This window comes from Marmota monax, unplaced genomic scaffold (genome assembly GCF_021218885.2).
Source record: "Marmota monax isolate L192 unplaced genomic scaffold, Marmota_monax_Labrador192_F-V1.1 WCK01_AAM20220418_F8-fsc00131, whole genome shotgun sequence".
Taxonomy (NCBI): Eukaryota; Metazoa; Chordata; class Mammalia; order Rodentia; family Sciuridae; genus Marmota; species Marmota monax.
The window spans coordinates 4,043,782-4,062,401 of record NW_026693141.1 but is presented as its reverse complement, the minus strand read 5'-3'; the positions used below and the strand labels follow the sequence as shown (position 1 = coordinate 4,062,401).

Sequence of the window (18,620 nt, the reverse complement as noted above, 5' to 3'; positions counted from 1 at the left end):
GTAGGTGAATCAGAATACACTTCTTAAGAGCCTTTTCAGAATGTGAAAGAAAGAATGTGAAAGGCCACCTGAAAGGTTTCAGGGACTCATGGACCCAGAGCTCCAAATAGAACCCACAGCCTGCAGCCACAGGGACTGCTGGGTAGAACATGGAGGTCTGGTTCAATCTTTGTGATGCAAAGCTCGCTGAATGTGGGAGAGCAGTGGTTGTGAAGGGCAGGTCGAAAAGGGTGTGCACACACAGGAGGACTACTGGATCTGCCAGCTGATTCACAGATGGCAGCTGAAAGAATGGCAGATGGGGAGGAGATGACTGGCCCTCGCTATGCAGTAGAGACAAAAGCAGGAGAAAGGATCAGCTGGGCCCAGGAGAGGGCAGAGGAGGTGAGGGGTTTGTAACATGTTGCAGAGCAGTGGGCAACAAGAATTGAGAAAGAGCAGAGGAAGGAGCCCAGCAGCTGGGAGAGGAGAAGGCTGAGAGATTGGGGAAGGTACTGCACCAAGAAAGGCGCATCAGGACTGAGGAGGGAGAGAAAGTGATGAATCCGGGTGAGCAAAGGCAAGCAGAAAAGAACATGGCACGGGTAAGACATGAAGGAAAGGTGGGAGGAGGCCGAAAGTAATGAGGTTGAAGTGATTTTGACACATAGGAAATGTTAGTTTCAATAAAAGGCATGGCAAATGATGAAAGCTCACAGGGTTCACAAGTCTCAGACCAAAATGAATGTCTCTCCTAAAGTGGAATTGAGAGGCTAGGATTGTTAGTGGTATATTCAGATGGCAGATGAAGTGATAAAAGCATACTGGGCACCAAGACGCTGGCCATATGGCAGCAGTGAGGGCAGATCAATAAGGGAAAAGAAAAAGTAGGAGGGACTCCTGAGTCCGTGGACTGACTGGCAGGTATTGGGAAATTATGACTGGATATTGAGGAGGAAGCAGAGGGTCCCTGGATAAGTAAAGTAGAAGAACACACAAGGGATGTTTTGGCAAAGGTGGCATGAGAGACACTGGAATCGGTGTGCCACTGGAAGGTAATATGAGGGTTTCAAGTTGTGTCCAGGGAGTGATGGGGAAAAAAAGGGGCACTTTGATCATGAGATAATTTCATGAGACTTTATTGGCTTCAATATACATGAAGACACCAATATGAAAAAGGGGGCACATGGAATGCATGTTTAGTTCCCAAACCAAGGGCATCAGCAGATCTCAGGGAATAAGTGGGTATGATGAATGGTATCAATGTCCACTGTAAGAGCAAAGCAGGGAAGAGAAGCACTTGTAGAAGTGGGCCCTTAGGAAGAAGTAAGGAGGGGGGCCAAAGGGACTCAGGTTAACAAGAAGAAACTGGGTGGTGTTGCACTTTAAGATGGGTCCTACACAGACAGCACTATAGGTACCTCAGGGATATGAGTGGACCCATGCAGAGTGAGTTCAGTATGTAAGAGAAAGAGGCTTGCAAATGGCAGAAGAGGAGCTGGGAATCAATGTGTGACAGGCATTTCACAGTGACTACTGAATCTGTTCTTCTGCTGTTCAAGGGGACTTAGTGAAGCCTGGGTTGGGGAGAACCTTCCAACCCAGTATGGTGTCATGGGTTTAGAGGTAGAAGGTTAGGTTAGTAGCAAATGGGCACAGTCGGAAGGAGCCTGGCCCAGAACACAAGGGTTGAGGGATAGATAGAATGGGGGCTTTTCTTCTACAGGCTTTACCTAGAGGGTGATGGAGGACATGAAAAAGAGGGTGTGGATGCTACCTACATAAAAATAATGTCTTAAAGTGAAGGTAGAGTGGTCAAATGATAATAAGGAAAAAAAGCAGCAACACCAGAGGGCCACAGGGGCTGTCAGTATGACAGGCAGGGTTGTATTCTCTATGGTACCTCTTAGAGGGCAAATGCAAATAATGGAGGTGAGAAAAGAAGAGCAAGGGGTGGCAGGACTGGATATAGAATTTTACATCAGCCTAGTAAATGAAAGGGGTTAGAGAAAAGAGAAAGGTTGGCATGGGCGAGATGAAGAAGGCATCTAATGAAAGGTAGAGGTGGAATAAATGGAAAATTCAGACCAGTGACAGTGAACAGCTGAATATGAGAAGGTGAGAGAGGGAGGTAGAGAGATTGAGTAGAAGAGCAAGTCTAAGAAGGGAGCAGACCCCTATGAAGAACAAAATGAATATGATGACATGGCAGGGACTAGGTTGCTGAGAGACTTACAGGTCAAAGAGATGAGCCATGAAGCCTACCCTTGGCCAAGGAGGCAGAGGAGAAACAGGTCACAAGCCAAAAAGTATCAAAAAAGGATGTGGCTGTAGAGGGTACTGTAATGCATAGGAACATCACACACAGAAGATTAAAGGATGCCCCAGGGAGGATGGAGAGTAGAAAATGGGGTGGAAGGGGGACAGGCTAGAAAACAGTGGGGAGTAAGAAGAGGGTGATCTCACAGTTGGAATGAAGGCAATTAAGAGTGCTCAGTTCAGCCTGCAAGGTTTGGCTTGAGGAAGAAACCGGGGTGGACAGCAAACAGCAGGGAGGAACACATGCTCTTAGACCCTTGACCATTGTTCCAAGCATGCACATTTTGTGCCAGGCTCTTTATTAAGGAACTGGCAGGGAAGGGAGGGTCACAAGGATGGAACTTGGAACAGGAAATGGATAGGGACTGGGAGGGGAGGGTTGGGGAACAGTGAAGTTCGGGATGGGGACACGAGCCTAGCTCCAGACATTGAGAAGACATCTCATTGACTGAACTGGTGAATGATTCCATGTCATGTTGAATAACAACTAGAGACTGGGAAGACTACTGAATCTACCCAAGGAACAACAAGAGTAGCTAAGGGAGAGTAGAAGGGAGGGGAAGGGGCTGGTTTGTAGGGAAGGCAGAGGGGCCGGAAGATCAAAGTGGTATGTGGAGGAGCACTTGTCCAGGAACCTTAAGTGAAAGGAGTGATTAAGAGAAGGGCAATAGTATTCTCCCAGAGGACCACATTTGGGTCAAACATACTGATAGCTGCATTGTAGTCTCATGGGTTTTGCGGTTCAGGAGGGCTGGGGTGAGGTAGGGCCTTCAAGAGAACAGTTCTCTCATACACGCTGGGATGGGTCAGATCCTAGATCAGGAAGGGGAATGAGTAGACAGGGAGGGGAATGGGGTGGATCCCAGTGGAGAGTGCCAGGTCTAAATCAGAGGGGGAAGTGCTGAGATCCTTGAGGGAGGACCTCCAATGGTCACCACTGGAGGAAGGCTGGAGGTAGGAGATGGGAGAGTGAAGTCCAGAGAGTACAGGTGACGTCCACACCAGTGATTCTTAACCGGGGGTGGGGGGGGTGGATTCCACCCGAGGGGGGGCTGTGGGCACGGCCCCCAGGTAGGCCTATCAGAGCATCAGGGGGAGCACTGATTTGCTCACAAACAGAAACAGCAACAACAAACTGACCCAAAGATGACTCTGATAGGCCACCTGGGTGTCGTGCATCCCCGGGTGGGAATCACTGGTGGAGTGGGGAGAAAGGAGATGGGGCAGAGATGGGAGGGTGAGCACCTGACACCTGTGAGTCAGGGTAGGTGGAGGCATCAGAGATATGACTGTCAATCATGGGAGGAAAGGCCCATCAGACCAAGGAAATGGATGAAGCAGAGGGGCACCTGGGAGGATGGAGCCTTAGTGGGGGTTTTCTGCTAAGGGCAGGGACAGCAGCACCAATAGTGTGGTTCCAGCTGAGGATTGAGGTGGAAGTGAGGCTGAGAGGGGTGGGTGGCACACAGGAGGACAATGTGTGGGTATGGGCAAAGAGGAGCAGGCTGGTAGTACACAGGAAAGGAAGGGGCAGAGGGGAGTGGAGCCAGCACTGAAGGTGAGCTCATGGAGGAGCTGACTGCCGACGAGGAACAGAAAGAGCAGAGGCGGTGGGTGGGATGGATGGCAGTGTCCAGGAAGAGACTGTTGTTAGGCCCAGTGTCAAGTCAGGCTGAGAATGGGGGTGTGTGCATTGGGATATAGTGGCAAGTGCAGGGCAGGAGTGAGGGCAGGAGACAAGTGTGTGTGTGTGGCGGGGTGGGGGGGGGCAGGAACAAGGTAGGTGAATCAGAATACACTTCTTAAGAGCCTTTTCAGAATGTGAAAGAAAGAATGTGAAAGGCCACCTGAAAGGTTTCAGGGACTCATGGACCCAGAGCTCCAAATAGAACCCACAGCCTGCAGCCACAGGGACTGCTGGGTAGAACATGGAGGTCTGGTTCAATCTTTGTGATGCAAAGCTCGCTGAATGTGGGAGAGCAGTGGTTGTGAAGGGCAGGTCGAAAAGGGTGTGCACACACAGGAGGACTACTGGATCAGCCAGCTGATTCACAGATGGCAGCTGAAAGAATGGCAGATGGGGAGGAGATGACTGGCCCTCGCTATGCAGTAGAGACAAAAGCAGGAGAAAGGATCAGCTGGGCCCAGGAGAGGGCAGAGGAGGTGAGGGGTTTGTAACATGTTGCAGAGCAGTGGGCAACAAGAATTGAGAAAGAGCAGAGGAAGGAGCCCAGCAGCTGGGAGAGGAGAAGGCTGTTGAGAGATTGGGGACGGTACTGCACCAGAAAGGCACATCAGGACTGAGGAAGGAGAGAAAATGATGAATCCGGGTGAGCAAAGGCAAGCAGAAAATAACATGGCATGGGTAAGACAAAAGAGCATGAAGGAGAGATGTGAGGAGGCCAATGGAGAGTGGGGCTCTCTTTTCTTGGGTACCTTGACAATTTTGGAGACCACTATGCTATCCAAAATAACATTTTGCTATGCAAAATAACAGGTAGTAGGTGCAAGTCCTTTAGAGAACAGCAAAGCACCTGTAAATATGGTGGCACTGACAAGGTAGCATGGTTAAGGGTGACATCACACAGCAGAGAGAGTACAGCCTTCTAGAGATAAAGAGGATGGCTACTGGCAGCTGTGAGTATAGGCCAGGAATAAAGAAGACACCAAGGAAAAGACTCCTAAGCAGTTACATCGACTTTGACAAGGTGGCCAAGAAGTCTAACTGGAGTTTAGGAGGAACAGGAGGATCTCTGGAAAAGTACAGTGGAAGAAAATGTAGGGAATGATTCACACAAGGATTTATTCCATATTCATTGTCAGAAAAGACATTACAGTAGGTAGCAGTAAAAAGAAAGTGATGGTTGTAAATTGAGATAGGTCAGGTGAATTGATGGGATACAAAGTAGACTGGACAGTACAGAACCTCCTGAATTTGTGGGTGCTCACCCTCACTAAGGGGGTCAGTGTGAAAAAGCAGGAGGTAGAAAAGAGTTCTCAACATGGAGGTGTTCTCACATCTTAGGAGATAAGTCAGTGAATGATATGTGGGATTTCAAGGACAGACCATAGGTATAGTGTAGGCAGAGAAGTTAGTGTCTAGAAGGCAAGCAATGTCTTGCAGAAATTACTTCATTGATTTAGAAAATAGAACAAAAATGTACTTATACATTTCTATACAGTTAAGGCTAACTTACAGGAAAGGTAGTGGCAGAAATTATTGAGAGTTCAGGAATTGGAAAGAACAGAGTTCAGTATAAAATTCCCAAATATATGAGATTTGAACATAGGTTGAGTTACATTTAACATGGTTTCCATTATAATTAACCTGGTTAAAAGACAAATATTAGTTAAAGTCAAAATTGGGTTGAGGGCATAATATTCATTTAAAAATTTCCTGGAAATTTTGCTTACAGAAATTATTTAGGAAATTTTGAGTTGATAAGATAGATAGTATTTCCCTTTAAGCTTCAAGTACAGAAAAAGAGAAAACAAGAAATTGTCCCTAGATAATTTGGTGGCTGCCTGAAAGTTCCATCAGATAATCACTTGATGAAAGAATAGAGTCAGGAGAATAAATGCACATATAGAGATAAATTTGTGAAGTGAAATCTGAAGGGAGAGCCTGACCAGAACCTCATAAAACCAAGGGTGCAGGCTGATTGTGTTGGAAGGTAAAAGGGTAGAGATGTTTGGTCACTGAAAGCAGGTTAGTAAGTAAGCCAACACATATTCACATGGGAATCTCATTTCTATGATCAATAGATCAGGTTTTCTCCACTAAGGCAAAAAGATTAAATGAGTGTGTACTCTATGTTTAAGTTTCATTCTGGAGATATGGGATCACCTGAATAAGGTCAGCAGTAAAGATTAACGACATTGAAATGATGGGATCATTATATTTCTCATCATCTGGAACCATTTCAAATAGGGAACATCAAATAGGATAGGAAGATGGCTTGAAAAGAAAATTCCAGTGAGTTTAAAGAAAGGCAGGCTGAGTAAAGATAAATGAAACAACGAAAAGTAAGTTCTCCAGTAGGAATCCAGTCAGATCCTGAGAATACTGGCAGATCTCATAGTGGGTCCAATTGTAGAATATTGAGTTTCAGGCCTGACTTAAACAAATTCTAGTTAAAAACAGAGGAGATGGTAGTTGAATATTAATGTGGTATCAAACATGATCTTTCAGTATTTGACCAAGAACTCAGATTAAATGCTTAGCATGGAAGAATGCAAAGTTTCATTATGGGTTATTAATGTAGATCCCAGTAAGTAAGTAGAGGTGAGTCAAAGTAAAAAACTCCAAGGTAAATATTACTTAATTGAAGTTGTGAATTCACACAGAATGCTAAGAGTCAATATGGTTAATATAGAACAAAAAACAGTGAGTGGAAGGCTATAGATTCAAAGAAGAATTCTGGGTCCATCAGATTGCAGTGGAAGCTTAAGTCAAGATGGCACTTCAAGGACATGTGGGCAGGAAGTCCAGAGTTGAAGTATATATGAAAACATCATGTGTTGTTATATAACAGGCAGTATCCCCTAGTGAAAAACAGAGAAAAGAACTCATATACCTGTACTGTTGGAAGTTGATTTTAGAATAGATATTTTGTATCAAAGACTGTTTTTAAAATTAGTTATTTATAATTGTGAAATGGTTCCAGATAATGAGAAATATGATGCAATAAGGACTGGTAGTAAAATAACAAAAGCAATACAGGGTTTAGAATGGTTCTGAATAGGTAGTAGAATAAAAAGGTCAAGAGGTAGGGCCAAAATGGGGAGTAACTGATTGATGTTGCATATATACTATATATTGTTAACTGATACAAGAATTATTTAGAGGAAAGTAAAAAAAAAAAACAAAAAACATTTTTGCTAGGCATGGTGGCACATGTCTATAATCCCAGCTACTTAGGAAGTTTGAGGCAAGAGGATCACAAGTTGTGCAAGGTCCTGGGTTTAATCCCCAGGATTTAAAAAAAGAGAGAGAAAGAGAGAAAGAGAGACAGAGAAGAGGGGAGAGGAGGGGAGGGGAGGAAAGGGGAGGGGAGAAAAAGGAACGAAAGGGAAGAGAAGGGAAAGAAAGGAAAGTTGCTGAATGAGGATGCAAAAAAGGAATGTTGCCTTTAAAGGTTTTCTAAGCCTCAGTGGGTAAATGAGTAAGAGAACAAAAGATAGTAAGTAGGAGTAACTGAGTCAAAACTTACGAGGTTGATAACTTTTTCAAGAAATTACCCAAGCTTTGAAAGGAGGTGTTATGATAATATCATGATGCTTGATTAAAGTAGTTTTTTTCAGATAGGGTACATTTTTGTACATTTATGAAGTAAGGGGGTGCAAGGAAGTTTAAAATTTGAGAGAAGAAAGGTATAATTGAAGGAACAACTTTCTGGAGGGTGTATGTCTTTTCACCTGTGGAAGACTAGATTTTAAAGATGATAAAGGGAGAAAATAAATAATTCCAGAATTAAAATAGCATTTATTATTTACTAGGTGTCCAGCACCATGTTAAATACCCTACTTAATAGGCTTACACAGACAAAATAATTTGTCCAAAGTCACCAAGTCAGTACGTAACATGTTCAGAAATCAAAACCTATATTGTTTTCAAGTTGAAGGAAATCTCGACCAAGTACTTCTATTTTTTTCCCTTGTAACTATAAGGAAAATATTTTTCTTAGATGAGATGTAGAGGTGACAGATTTTGATGTAACTGGTAAAACTGGAGTAATTGTGATGGAAAAAAGAAAGAAGGAAGGAAGGAAGGAATAGTAAGGAGAGAGAGGAAGGGAGGGAGAGAAAGAAGGAAGGGTAAAAGACTTTCATTACCATCTATGCCCTGGTATTTCACTTTTTTCATTGAATATAGCAAATATTTTGGATTGGCCATGGATTATAAAAAAAAAAAAAACTAAAGAATAGAAAGGAGTTTGTAATGGGTCAGACATTATTGATAACTAGCACAAATTTTAAAGTCTACACATTGAGACAAGATTCCACTTTTTTTTTCTGAAGATGCATTGGTAAGAGTTTATAACCACATTCTATCACTGAATTTAACATAAAAGAAAGAAAATTCTCTAATTGCCACATTTTTATCAATGAAAATTAAAAGAGTCCACAGCCAGAAGACCAAAAGTTGAAACCTCTGGGCTAATTTGTAAGATCCGTTTCAAAAAGAAATATAAACATCTTAATGAAGAGGGGCGAGAAAACTTCCTCTTTCTTCCTCTCAGTGGAAGTGCTTTCTGTTATTGTTGTTGATGTTGTTGTTCTCCTATAATATATGTAACTTCTGTAACTTCAATATTATTGTATTGTGTATTTTGGTATTGTAATTGTACTTATTGTATTCTGTTAATTCCACTCCCTGGGGTATGGGGCACCTGTGTTATCAGTTATCAAAATGAAAACCTGGGGAATGGGAGGAGCTATTATTCTCAATTGACAAAGACTAGATTTTTCAATGAGTTCAGCATTTCATTTCCCTCCGAAATTAAATGGCAAATTAATGGCATCCCTTAAAAAAACAGAAATTTGGTGAGAAGTACAATGGGAGAGGAATTTTGAAGCAAGAACAGATAGATGGCTACTGGAAAAAGAATGATACAATGTAGAGTCTCCCAGGATGATGGCAGAAGCCACAGGGCTACATTAAGCAAGGCTGGGCCCAGATACTAGTTTGGATAAGGGTAAATAAATCTAGCTTTACTTAAGAGTACAGCCAGTTTAATTAGTGGCTAGTGGACACATTTCAGGCATATCTAACTGGCAAGGAAAACAGAGCAGCAGAGAAAGTGAAGCTACAAGGAAACAGAACTTGAGGAACCTCACAAAGGGACAAAGGAGGTAATTAAAGGTTAAAGCCAGATGGCCTAAAGCTCAAAGGAGAAGTATCAGAGGCCAGATAGGAAAGTGCCTTCCCACCCTGGATCTATAACCTCCTGGGTGGCTGTGGAATAAAAGTGCAGTTCCACCCAAGACCAGAGGGAACAACCTGGGATTCAGACTTAGCAATGGTGCCAACTTGAATCTACCTCGTGCCAGAGTCTGAGTAGCCTGGTCTAGCACCCACACAGATAAGAATGGAAAGGGGCTCCAAGGAACCAACATTAAAGAAGGGAGTTAGAAGAGAGGCTAAAGGAAAGCAGGTTAAGTCTCAAATGTTAATGAATGATGACCAGGGATAACTATTTACTAGTACTTCTATGATTTCTTGTAACTCTGTAACTTCCCCAATATTTGTTAACTTTGTTAACCTCTGCTTTTCCTGTACTTACAAGTAGTAAAAATTGTTCAAAACATAAATGTGATGTGTGCTTATTCTGTTAAAACTGAATAAAGGTTAAGAAATCAAGTACAAAAAAAAAAAAAAAAGAAAGAAATGAGAAGAAAAAAGAAATTAAATACAATAGATACTTGACCTTTATAAGTGATAGATCACAAATCTTGTAAATACTATACTATTGATAGTAGCAATTAGCTCTCTTTTAAGGTCCACCCCTTACCCCTGTATTTATAAAAGTAGAGAATTACAAAGCTTTTCTCAAATATGAATACACAGTGGTTGGCTAAGCTACTCACTAGGCTAAACATACAACCACAATCTTTATGCTTCAAGACCTTTAAAAAAAATGATGTATTTTTAAAATGCCAACCATCTATTAAATAAACAAGTTTTTCCAGGATGCCCCCAAAAGAAATATCAGGAAAAAGTAGATCATGATTTTTCACAGGAATGTCAAATTTTTACACTTATACACATGCACACACATACATCGTTATTAAATTAAAGAAAAGAATCATGTTCTTGAACCTTGAACATTTGTCCAGACATTTTAAGAGCTCAAGAGGTAATGCATGCACAATCACATAAGTATCTTCTGCCTTATGTGGGTTAGTACCTGCTGTAGGGTCCTCATCAGGTAAACGAACAAGAGTGTAACATATTCCTGGTTGATTATAGGTGAGGCTGGGGGCTGGGATACAACACAGTACTTCATAGGAATCTGATGGCTCCATCTGCACTGTCACTTTCTCCAGAAGCTGATCATTCAGAGTATTGGTACAGTCAAACTAAAAAGTCAGCAAATGAAAAACATGTGAAGAAAAAGAAATGTGTTTCAATCAAGTTGTTCCTGTCCTCTCACATAATCTAAGATTCAGTTCTGGAACCCACTACAACTTCCCTCTCTAAATAGCACTATAAGTCTCCTAAGATTTTTTTTTGGGGGGGTGCTTGGCATCAAACCCATGGCCTTGCACATGCTAAATATGTGCTTTATCACTGAGCCATACCCGAGCCCCATCTATTTCTATCATTCATGAGTTTTTCTCTTTCTGATTCCTACAAAACAAGATGGCAGAAATCAGATGGCTGTCAAATCTAAGTTCCCAGCTCATTTAATTAACTTTCCTCCATCCCCCAGTACTGGAGATAGAACCCAGGGCCTTGTGCATACTAGGCAAACACTCTAACACTAAGCTGTATCTCTAGCTCCCTCTTTTTAATTTAAAAATGTTTTAAAAAAATTTATTTTGAGACAAGATTTCACTATATTGGCCTTAAACTGGTGATCCACCTACCTTGTCCTCTCAAGTAGCTGGGATTACAGGGATGTGCCACCATGCCCAGCTTACTTTGATGTTAAATGTTCATTTTTAAAATGGTTAAGACTTTATATTGTCTAATTTCTTCAGATATTTCAGTTTTATGTTCTTTAAAAGATTTTAACCATCAAAAGTTACACATCATATGAAGGGATCTCTATAATTCTGAAAAGAAAACTAAAATTGCTGCCAAATTAATTCTTTATAAAAGGAACTAGACAATTCAAAATAGCCAATCTATGGAACCAACCTAGGTGCCCTTCAACAGATGAATGGATAAAGAAAATGTGGTATATATACACAATGGAATATTACTCAGCTACAAAGAAGAATGAAATGGCATTTGCTGGTAAATGGATGGAACTGGAGAATATCATGCTAAGTGAGATAAGCCAGTCCAAAAAAACCAAAAGTCAAATGTTCTCTCTGCTATGTGGATGCTAACCCACAACAAAGGAGGGTAGGGAGAGGAAGTACAGAAGTTCATTAGATTAGACAAGGGGAACAAGGGGAAGGGAAGGGAGCGGAGATGGGAATAGAGAAGACAGTAGAATGAATCGGAAATAACTTTCCTATGCTCATTTATGAATACACAACCAGTGTAATTTCACATCATGTTCAACCACAAGAATGGGATCAAAATTGTAATGAGTTGCACCCCGTGTACGTATAATATGTCAAAATACACCCTACTGTCATGTATATCTTTAAAAAAAGGACAAAATAGAGATTTGTAAACATGTGCAAATAGATAAGATAGATAAAAATAGCATCATTCTAACCTAGCATGGTGGCTTGTGCCTATAATCACATTTACTTGGAAGGCAAAAGTTGCAAGTTCAAGGCCAGCCTGGGCAATTTAGCAGTCCTTGTCCCAAACTGAATTAAAAAAATAAATTAATTAAAAGGGTTGACCCTGGGGTCAATCCCTAGAACTGCAAAAAAAATAAAAATAAAAAAATAAAAAAAATAAAAACAATATTTAAAAAAAAACAGAAATAAAATGCCTGATTTACAAGTCAAAAAATAAATACATAAAATTAAATGAAATGAGCTAGAATCATAAACTAAAGGGGAACCAACTTTGTCTCCAAACATACCAGTTTATACTAATTCCCTACAGGAATCAAGGGTACTTATCTCACCTGGAACACAATATGATTGGTAAACATGTGCTTGATACATCGAACAAAATATTCTGTCTCTGCTTCTGTAAGTTGAACAGGCTCAGACGACTTGAACAAGGGTCCTAAATTCATAAACTCAGGAATGGCTGCCAGTTGTTCTAGCAAGAAAAAAGAAAAGTAGGAAGAAAGTTAAGACATGACGAGGACAAGGACAGGCTTTACTAAAATATTTTAGTTTCCACAAAATGGAAATATATTTCAGATCCTATAGCCTTACTAACAGTTGAACACTCAATTAGTATGTTCCCAGGTGAATGCATCTTTAAGTTAGTCAGTTTACTGAATTACTAAAAGCAAAAAAAGAAACTAAATTCCTAACTTCTTAGAATCTCAGTTCCCTGTTAAGCAACAAGGCATAGGTAAGAACAATATTCCCAGAGTAGTTAGCAACTAAAAACTAGAAAATTCCATAGACTGTACATAGTCCAGTAACTATAACATATGATCTTCAGCCATACACAGACATTCTAAGCTGAGAATTAATTAAACCGAATAAAAGCAATTTACAATGCATGGGGATTAAAGAATATTACTTCTACCTGTAAAATCAACATACCTTGGAAAATGTCTTGCCTGGAAGGAGCTAACTTCTCTGGCTTCGAAGTCACAAGTGTGATTTCTACAAAGATAAAAGCCATCAAGTGAGCTTCCACTATTAGCTCACAATGCAGACAGAAAGAGATGAGGGCAGAAACTTTTGGTAGCTATACAATGAGCTACTGCTAAATCATACCAATAAGGTTCTCTGTCGGTTTGAGGGAAGTGGGTACTCACAATGCATTTAATGAACAAAATCTTATATAATAATAATAAAGTAAGTCATAAAAATACAGAATTTGCCTTAAATAGACAAGGATGCAAAAAAATTACTTATAAAAGGTAAAATAATTTATAAAACAATTCTTATGTTCCAAACAGGAAATAATACTTGTATAGAACTCCTTAAAAAAACCTGAAAATTAAGCATAAGATCTTTCATTCCCAGTTCTTATGTGTTCATAACCACCAAATACTTTTTCTTTTTTTTTTTTTTTGAGTTTTAAAGTTAAAACACACATACATACACACACACACACACACGTATAATATATCTGTTTTTTTTTGGGGGGGGGGTAGTACCAGGGATTGAGTCAGGGCCTCGCATATGACAGGCAAGCATTCTACCACCTAGCTACATCCCAAGTCCTTTTCTTTATTTTATTTTGAGACAGGGTCTCTTTAAGTTGTCCAGGTTGGTCTTAAATTTGCAATCCTCCTGCCTCATCCTCCCAAGTAGCTCAGATTATAGGCACGTGTCACTGCACCTAGTTTCTTTAGAAATTATTTTTATGATCTTGCCCTACATTCTTTCAAGATAAACTACCAGTAGCAAAATTAAGTAAGAGATTACACAATTCAGAAAATAAAAATAGGTGGTCACAGTGTTGTTATTATTACTGCTCTGAAATACATATTGGCAACTAATTTCAAATGCTGTTTAACACTTTGCATTAAAAAAAGAAAAAAACTTTCATTTTGGGACATGTTTAATATTCTTGCTCCTTACACAAAAACCAATAGATGTTTAAAAAAAAAAAATTCCTAATAAAAAACATCATCTAGGGACAGGGGTTGTGGCTCAGTGGTACAGCGCTTGCCTAGCATGTGTGAGGCACTGAGTTTGATTCTCAGCACTGCATATAAATAAATAAAATAAAGGTCCATTGACAACTAAAAAACATTTTTTAAAAAATCATCTATCTTAGGGGCTGAGATGGCGGCTCAGCAGCAGAACACCTGCCTCACATGTGTGAGGTCTTGGGTTCGATCCTTAGCACCACATGAAAAAATAAAAAGATATTGTGTTAACCTACAACTAAAACAAAAACAAAATCATTTATCTTAGTTGTCAATGGACAAACAAGTTCTAGTTTTATTTCCTAGTTCAGAAAATATGCTAACATTTACTAGTTTTGCAAAACCTATTTATACACAAAAAAACCTAACAGAGTTAGCTGTTGCCATTACCTGATTTTTGTTCAAAGACAGGAGCCATAGCAAGAGGAACTGATTTCAGATCAAAGGGTTTTTCTGAAGGCTCCAATGTATACTGATGTAAGGCCTTTTCCATCCCGGGAACAGAGACTGTCAGACCTGTAAATGCAGAGAAATCTCAGCATTGTAACCCGAGCCAATGACTGGTAATGTTTATGTAAACTTTCAGAAGGAAGAGAAAAATAAAACCACAGACTTTAAAACTTCATTTTTACTTTAAAAGTAAAAATGAAGGTTACTATATAAACTTCCTTATCAACTTATAAACTGCCTGATTTCTTTCAAGAAAACAGAGCAAAAACTTTTCAACAAACTGTAAGTACCTCTCAGAAAAGAAACCATTTTAGCTGTATTACAGCAGTGAGAGCATAAGGAAAGGGGAAAAAGAGCCAACACATTCAAGAGGGAGATCAAGAAGAACCAGGAATAAGCAATATTCTTTGGGCCCTTACATGCTTTAAGTAATACATTCTCACAGATTATTTTGCAGGAATTTCCATTCCCAAATTAGAAAATATCCTCGCGCACACAGGTTTCCCTAGAAATGGAAGTACATTCAAAGACAAAAACCAAGCATTTACCTAGTGGAGTCAGCTAACACACAGATCACAAAATATGCTTCCAGATACCACTGGGGAACTAAAATATATCTATTTCTTGACTCTCACTGACCATTGAAGATGTATGTAGCATTTAATGCCATCTGCCTCTGCTGCAGCACATTCAGATAGAAGGTAGCTCTGTCTCGTACCTCATCATCAGTATCCATCATACACCTGACCAGAGGACAAAGAATAGGCATGTTACCTCAAAGATTTACAATAGTTTACCACCATACCAAAAGGACACAATTCAAGTTATCTGATACTACCTTTATAAAATAATTTGGTAATTGCCAATATTGGCTCCTAATGTCTCCACAAATCTTGGGAATTCATCTGAATTACTACAGAAATACTGTCAGAGTGAATCAGAAGTACTACATAGGGAGGCATTAAAAGAACTACAAAGAACATAATAACATGAGACAGCAGTTGGTAATCTATTCTTGCATATGCAATTACACACTTCTGTACAATTACAAAATAGAAATATTATACTTTCCCAGGATACTAAAAAGACAAATAGCATTCCGAATCCAGTCATTGTTATTGTTCGAATAGCAATTTGTTTCATTTAAAATCAGTCAGCCTTTGACTTGTGACTTATCTGCTTCAATTATTAAAATGCAATCACAGAGCATTTACTAAAGCAAATCTTTTCCTTATCAAATATGGCATTATGGAGACCACAAAAACCTAATATTTTCAACTCTGTGTATGAATTACATAAGATCTCCTTAACGTTAGTGCCTCAGTCGCGCTTGCCTAGCACATACAAGGCACTGGGTTCAATCATCAGCACCATATAAAAATGAATAAATAAAATAAAGGTATTGTGTCCAACTACAACTAAAGAAAATATTTTTTTAAAAAAGTTAGTGCCTACTATATAAACTGAAGTACATTTATGTTTACTTTCTCAAAATCCAAACTCAAATTTTATTTGTATCTAGCACTTATGTAATTATCAGAAAAAAAAAATGCCATTTGTCCCTGATTCACTATATGAGCTCTATTCTTAGGCCCTATAATGCATATAATATGGTTCAAATAAATCACTACTTAGCCATTTTTTAAAAAAAGTCATTCTTTTACTACTTACCTTTGTAAGAGTACAAGGATGCTTGGGAGAAGACTCTCATTCTGTGCCCCAAATTTTGCCAAAGCACTCACAGCAGCTATTATGAGGCATAAAATAAAGCAACATAAATACTGCCTTCTCAGAGTTAATCAATCATTCAAAAAAATTAGATAAACAATCCGTGTTCAATGAAGTCTCTTGTTTTACTGAGTGTTTCTTGATCTTATTTCTTTAATACATTAAAGTATAAACAGAACTCTGAAGGCCCTTGAGAGCTCTAAAGAGAAAATTCCCAAAGAATTGAGGATAAAGAATCATGTACATTTTCTAAAAATTATCTTTGCTTCACTACAACCTCCTACATCTCACTGGTGTGATTAAGTTCTAACCCAAAATAAGGCCTAAGTATAAAAAGAAACTCTATTATTAAAATTCCTTTCACTGCCTATTAGTAAAAAGGAAGGGGATGGGGGAGGGAGGAGAGGAGGGAAGGAATAGTAACAGGAGTTGGATATGATAAAATGTTATATGCATGTACAAATATGCTACAATTAAACCCATTATTCCATATAATTAAAATCCACTAGTAAAAACTTTTACAATTCCTTTCATTCAGTTATAATTCATAGCTTACCTAACTTCTGTCAAGAACTGTAGTAGGTGCTGGAGGTAGAAAGATAAAAGGCATGGTCTCTGACTTTAAGGAGTTATACTGCAGTAGGAAAGACAGGTTAAGTAAAGAGATACTTATAACACATCATAGTAAGGCCCTGGTAGAACTATATCCAGAATGTTGGGTGAGTACAGAGAAGGAGATTTAAATCAGAATTGGTGGTGGAAAAGAAAGACAAGGAGTTGACCCTTATTACTTGAGCTAAATTTTGAAGAATAAGTACTGTTTTAGCTAGAGGGAAAAGAGCATTTGAGGCAGAGTGAATAACACATCCAAATACTCTCTGCCCAGAGCAGAAAGCATAGTATATTACTGAACCCAGGTGAACAAGACTGAGCACAGGACTCACATTGGAGTGCAAAGGAGACAAGTGAGAAACCAATGATAAAAAGTGGATATGGGCCAGGCACCAGTGGTGTACGCCTATAATCTCAGAGGTTTGGGAGGCTGAGGCAGGAGGATCACGAGTTCAAAGCCAGCCTCAGCAAGGCACTAATCAACTCAGCAAGACCCTGTCTCTAAGTAAAATACAAAATAGGGCTGGGGATGTGGCCCAGTTGGTCAAGTGCCCCTCAGATTCAATCCCCAGTAGCAAAAAACAAACAAAAACTGAATATGGTTTAGCCTCAAAGTTGTTATTGCAAAAACATTATAGAAAGAATAAATTTGTATATTTTAAAGATCATTCTTTTAGCAAAGTGTGGAAAAGGGACTGGATATGTGTGAGACTTGCAGCAATCAAATCAGTTAGGCATCTGAAATGTGGTGAGAGCCTAAATGAGTACCCATGACAACAGATAAGAGAATGAAGAAAAGGTAAGGAAATGAAACTGGTAGGTCTTTGCTAAAGAACAGATGGAGGCTATAAAATAGAAGAATAAGTTTCTGTTTTCACAGCTGAATGTACAATAAAGGTGGAGATTTCAATTTGGGTTACTTTGAATTTCACATTGAATTTGAAGTACCTTAGGAAGGCTGGACACAAAAGTTTAGGAAACAGACCTGACTTGAATATCACAGTATATCAACAGAACTCTAAAAATGATCACTAAGAAGAATGTGTATGTTGAAAGAAACAAAACCCTAAGGATAAGTACTGGGTTAAGGAATAGATCTAGGAAGAGAATTTGTATAAATAAGGCTAAGGAATGTAAGAAAAATGCAGGCTATTAAGAAATCAAGGGAGGACTTCATGAAGAGTTTAGTTACATTGAACTGAATGAGGTGAACAAAGATAAGAACTTTAAAGTGTCTAACCTGATTTTTCAACCAGTTTTTAAGTAATTAAATAAAAAACAGCTTTCAAAGATTTTTAAGGGAAAAGGCTAAATTACATAGAGCTGAAGAAAAAATGGAAAATTAGTTCATGAAAGCAGCTAGTAATGGCTACTTCAATTTATCTCTGAGGGAAGAAAAAAGTGTAGTAGGTAGTTAAATGAGAGACAAAGGATTATAGGAGGGCTTACATTTTTAATGAGATATTAGTTAATAGAGACGTATTTACACATAAATTCTATATGCATTCATATTTATTGCTATAATTCTGAAAAAAAATGGAGAAGCCTGTAATAATATTCTTATCTTACTGAAAGCCAATCTAAGGCAGAACTCTGCATGGAAACTAGAACTACATATACAGGCCCAGTGTATGCTCCAAGATCCCACCATCAAATAAGTCTTGCAGCTTCATTTTCCAATTTCATTACCACCCTCTGAGTTCAGTATTTCAAAAGTCCAGCAGTTATATAATCATCAGTGTTCCAATAACTCACCAGCTCTGACAGCCTCATTCTCTAGGACGACCCTATTAAAAATGAAGCGGATGTACTTGGAGGGGACAGGTGTTCTAGGGCCCTCTTTGCCCAACAAGTGTAAAATCTTAGTAGCCAGAACAGTATGTTCACAGTCCTCAATGAATTCACAAAGGTGGGCTAGACCTGCTTCTTTACTCTCAGGGTTCTCTTCCACAATGTTGATTATGCAGTCCACAATGGCCCGCTTGTATTCAAAGCCTCCCTGGCAAAAGACAAGATAAAACTGTCATTCATTCTAAAGGTACTGGAGAAATGTTTATGCTCCAAGACTTATAATCTTCAAATTTTAATTTCCTCCTTTTTTTTGGGGGGGGG

At 39.3% G+C, this 18,620-nt stretch overlaps 1 protein-coding gene across 1 annotated transcript in view; it reads right to left on the bottom strand.

Moving 5' to 3' along the window:
• Copg2 (COPI coat complex subunit gamma 2) overlaps positions 1–18,620 on the bottom strand; it is a 131,646-nt gene that overhangs the window by 37,673 nt on the left and 75,353 nt on the right. The window contains exons 14-20 of the mRNA XM_046455083.2: positions 18,264–18,507; positions 15,840–15,915; positions 14,808–14,911; positions 14,109–14,234; positions 12,658–12,720; positions 12,060–12,199; positions 10,209–10,380 (exon numbers count right to left, since the gene is read on the bottom strand). Coding sequence (XP_046311039.1) covers positions 10,209–10,380; positions 12,060–12,199; positions 12,658–12,720; positions 14,109–14,234; positions 14,808–14,911; positions 15,840–15,915; positions 18,264–18,507 — 925 coding nt within the window. The remainder of the gene's footprint in view (positions 1–10,208; positions 10,381–12,059; positions 12,200–12,657; positions 12,721–14,108; positions 14,235–14,807; positions 14,912–15,839; positions 15,916–18,263; positions 18,508–18,620) is intronic.